Source organism: Apodemus sylvaticus, chromosome 19 (genome assembly GCF_947179515.1).
Source record: "Apodemus sylvaticus chromosome 19, mApoSyl1.1, whole genome shotgun sequence".
Taxonomy (NCBI): Eukaryota; Metazoa; Chordata; class Mammalia; order Rodentia; family Muridae; genus Apodemus; species Apodemus sylvaticus.
Genome location: NC_067490.1, coordinates 58,186,296 through 58,189,808, shown reverse-complemented (window position 1 = coordinate 58,189,808; position 3,513 = coordinate 58,186,296). Strand labels below are relative to the sequence as shown.

Sequence of the window (3,513 nt, the reverse complement as noted above, 5' to 3'; positions counted from 1 at the left end):
CACATAAGTAAATTAATAAAATATATAAGTAAATAAACAAATATAAAAATAAAAAAGCAGAAATCAAACTGTACAGGAAAGTCAGATTTAATTAATAGGAAATAGTACTAATGTTCTACATCTTACCCCAATTCCTGAATTTTGTATTCTATCATCTAATGACTAATTATCAAAATCAGGAAATTGAAAAAAGTACATTACAAGTCCCATGTTATGTTGGCCTAATTATGACAGCAGGGTTTCTAGTACTGTACATCTTCTATTCCAGTATCCAATCCAGAAATCCAGTTGACATTTAATTATTATATATCCTAATTTATTCTAGTCTGTTATAGTTCATTAGCATTTTTATCTTCTGTGACCACACCTTTAAAGAGAAATAATTACCAATTTTGCTAGACTGTCACTGAATTTGGATTCATCAAGTGATTCTCTTTTTTATATTGAGGTTGTAACTATTTGGCAAGTACTAAAGAGTGTTTCCTGCTTTGCTTATCTCAGTTCAAATTAGGGGGATGTTCTGTATCTTAAACTACTGGAGCAATTACATTATTTTAAACTATTTTCCTTTTGTATTTACAAATATTTTAAAGTATTTTTCTTTTGTAATTCCTTTAAAAGTAATAGAAGTCATAAGAGAAGTACTTAGAGACTATAGAAATATTCTGTGTCTCTTCAAAACATTAGGCAATGTATTCAGCATCTCAGTGAATTTTCCCCAACACTTTGGCCTTAAAGGTCTTGACTATGTGTAATTAGGCTCAGAACAATGATTCTCAGGAGTAGATGATTATTGTCCTTCCATTTATGTGAATCCTGCCTACAACAGTACTGCAGTTTTAGTGTAATGGAATTTTTTATTATTTCTTTAAAACTTACTGCACACTTAATTGAAATTTTATCTTCCCTTCATTACACACATATTCAAGATTATAATTTTATTTTGTGCATTACAATAACTTCTACCATTAATTATGCTCAAAGTGCTTCAACTTTGGCCATTGAAAGCTCTTCCAAGTTGGCTCCTGTGTGTTTTCAGCATGTTGCATGTATTTCATGATTTTGATGGTTTGTTGTCTTATTTTTGAAATGACCCTACTACTTCTCCAAGGAACTCTGCTTTTTTTTTTCATGGAATGACAACCAGAATCCCATTATCTGATGCTAGCTGACCTTTTATATTAGCCTTCCATCACTTGTAAACCCACTTCAATTACTCTAATGCGTGTGCACGTGTGTGTGTGTGTGTGTGTGTGTGTGTGTGTGTGTGTTTATCATTAACTATGATGTGGAGAATCACCTGGCTGGAGTTCTTTTCTCCTACCCTGCTAGAAATCATATATTGGGGGTGGGAACTACAACTGTAGCCAAAATTTTAGGCCCTGGGTCCTCAAAGCCTTGAGTGTGGACTGATCTAATGGTACACAGAGCAGAAGTAACAATTCACTGCCCTGAGAACTACTTAGCTCTTCCAGTTCAATGCAATGGGTTTATATGTGTTGAGGAATATGGAATTGTCACATAATGAGCTGAGATCACTTAGAAGTAATTTGTCAGAAGATCTCCAAATGTATGTTGATTCATCTGCATATACATAAACTTATAAGTTTTATAAAAATCTCGCAAATATACCAATAAATATTTGTTTGCCTTTGTTTCTTCTCCTGTAATACCACTAATATTTCCTTTGAAATCATACATCTTAGAAAATACTGATAATTCTCATACTTTTTCTTTAATGGTTTGTAGCATGTAGTTACAAAAGTTGACATTTTGCATTATTGGAATGTTTACATATTCTGCAAATATAATCCACAAAAGATCTATGTAATTCTACATTACATGTGTATATAATTACATCTGAAGAATTTAATGACTTTTATGAGAAGAAATACCCTGCCTTATAAAACTATTAAGGTGTTAGTAACCATGTTTTGAGAACCTGTGTAGAGTGCAGAGTTAACAGGCTTATCAGGGGCTCAACAATAGCTAAGAATGGATACAGAAAATTTTTAAGATTCCTGATAAATTAGCATGTGATTTTCAACTCTGCCCAGATGAACATGTTTGAGTACTGGACTAACCTACTAAAGTTATTTAGCAGCAATCATACTTTTTTAATTGCATTATTTCCAATTAAAAATAGTGTCAAGTACAGAGAATACTCTAAAACAAAGTTCTGTTTCTAAAAGATTGTTTTAAGACAGCCAGGAAGATCACAGTGGTTTTCTTTGTTTGCTTTGACAGACTGTGCACTTGTTCAGGAGCACTTTAGGATCCTCAGTTACTTATTGTCAGAACTTTCTTCAGGCCCAGAGTTCTTCTCAGTGCTCCCTTTACTTCCTTGTTCCTTAAGCTATAGATGATGGGGTTCAGCATGGATGTCACTGCTGTATAGAAGAGGGCCAAGAGTTTATCAATTTCTGGTGAGTGGCTAGATTTGGGCCTCAAATAGTTAATAGATCCTGAGCCATAAAAGAGTGTGACTACAAGTAGGTGGGAGGAACATGTGGAGAGAGCTTTATGGCGCCCCTCAGGGGAAGGCATCACCAGCACTACAACCAGAATTCTGACATAGGAATAAATGATAAGTAAAAATGGACTAGATATACAGAGGATTGCCACCACAAAAATGGCAGCCTCATTTTGGGATGTATCTCCACAGACAAGTGCCAGGACAGGTGGAAGGTCACAGAAGAAGTGATCTATCTCACAGGGTCCACAGAAGTTCAAGGAAAAAATAAAATTGGTTTGTCCTAACCCGACAATGCAACCTGTTCCCCATGAAACAATTGCCAAATGGGCACATACACCACGACTCATTTGGGTAGCATAGTGGAGTGGGGAGCATATGGCCATGCATCGGTCCAAGGCCATGGCTGCCAATAGGAAGCACTCAGTTATACCAAAAAGTGTGAAGAAAAACATCTGTGTAGCACATCCCTCCCGAGAGATCCCTCGGACCTCACTTACAAGGCTCTGCAGCATCTTGGGTATGACAGAGCAAGTGTAGCCAATTTCCAGGAGAGACAAGTTGGCCAGAAAGAAGTACATGGGGGTGTGTAGGACTGGACTGGTGCAGATGGCAAGGGCTATGAGTGTATTTCCTGTCAGTGATACTAAGAACATGAGGAGGATGAGGGTGAACAGGAGGAAGCATTCTCCAGGGACCTCAGAGAACTTGGCAAATGCAAAGTGTTTGACAGACAAGCTGTTCTCTTGCCACAGAGAGCAGTTGACACTCATCTGGAAAACAGAACAGTAAGTCATTAGAAGGTTTCTTGCAGATGAGGGAAATTTATCCTTTTAATACTTTTAGAGCCTCAGTTACATCAGAGACAGAATCTTTAAATGCAGTCATAAAATCAAAACTTAGAAATGATTTATCCTCACAGATTTTCACATCTAATACTTTCTCTCTTCACATTAGTTGATATTTCAAAGTGTACTGAGCATTGAGCAAAGTGTAAAAATATTTACAGAAGATGATGGAAACTTATAGTCCTGGCACTG

General features: G+C 36.3%; 1 protein-coding gene across 1 annotated transcript; it reads right to left on the bottom strand.

Annotated features, from left to right (window-relative positions):
• Nucleotides 1-2,280: 2,280 nt before the first annotated feature.
• LOC127669274 (olfactory receptor 10A2-like) lies at nucleotides 2,281-3,267 on the bottom strand. The gene has a single exon (XM_052163119.1). The coding sequence runs from the start codon at nucleotides 3,244-3,246 to the stop codon at nucleotides 2,281-2,283; it is 966 nt and encodes a 321-aa protein (XP_052019079.1). The 5' UTR covers nucleotides 3,247-3,267.
• Nucleotides 3,268-3,513: the final 246 nt, after the last annotated feature.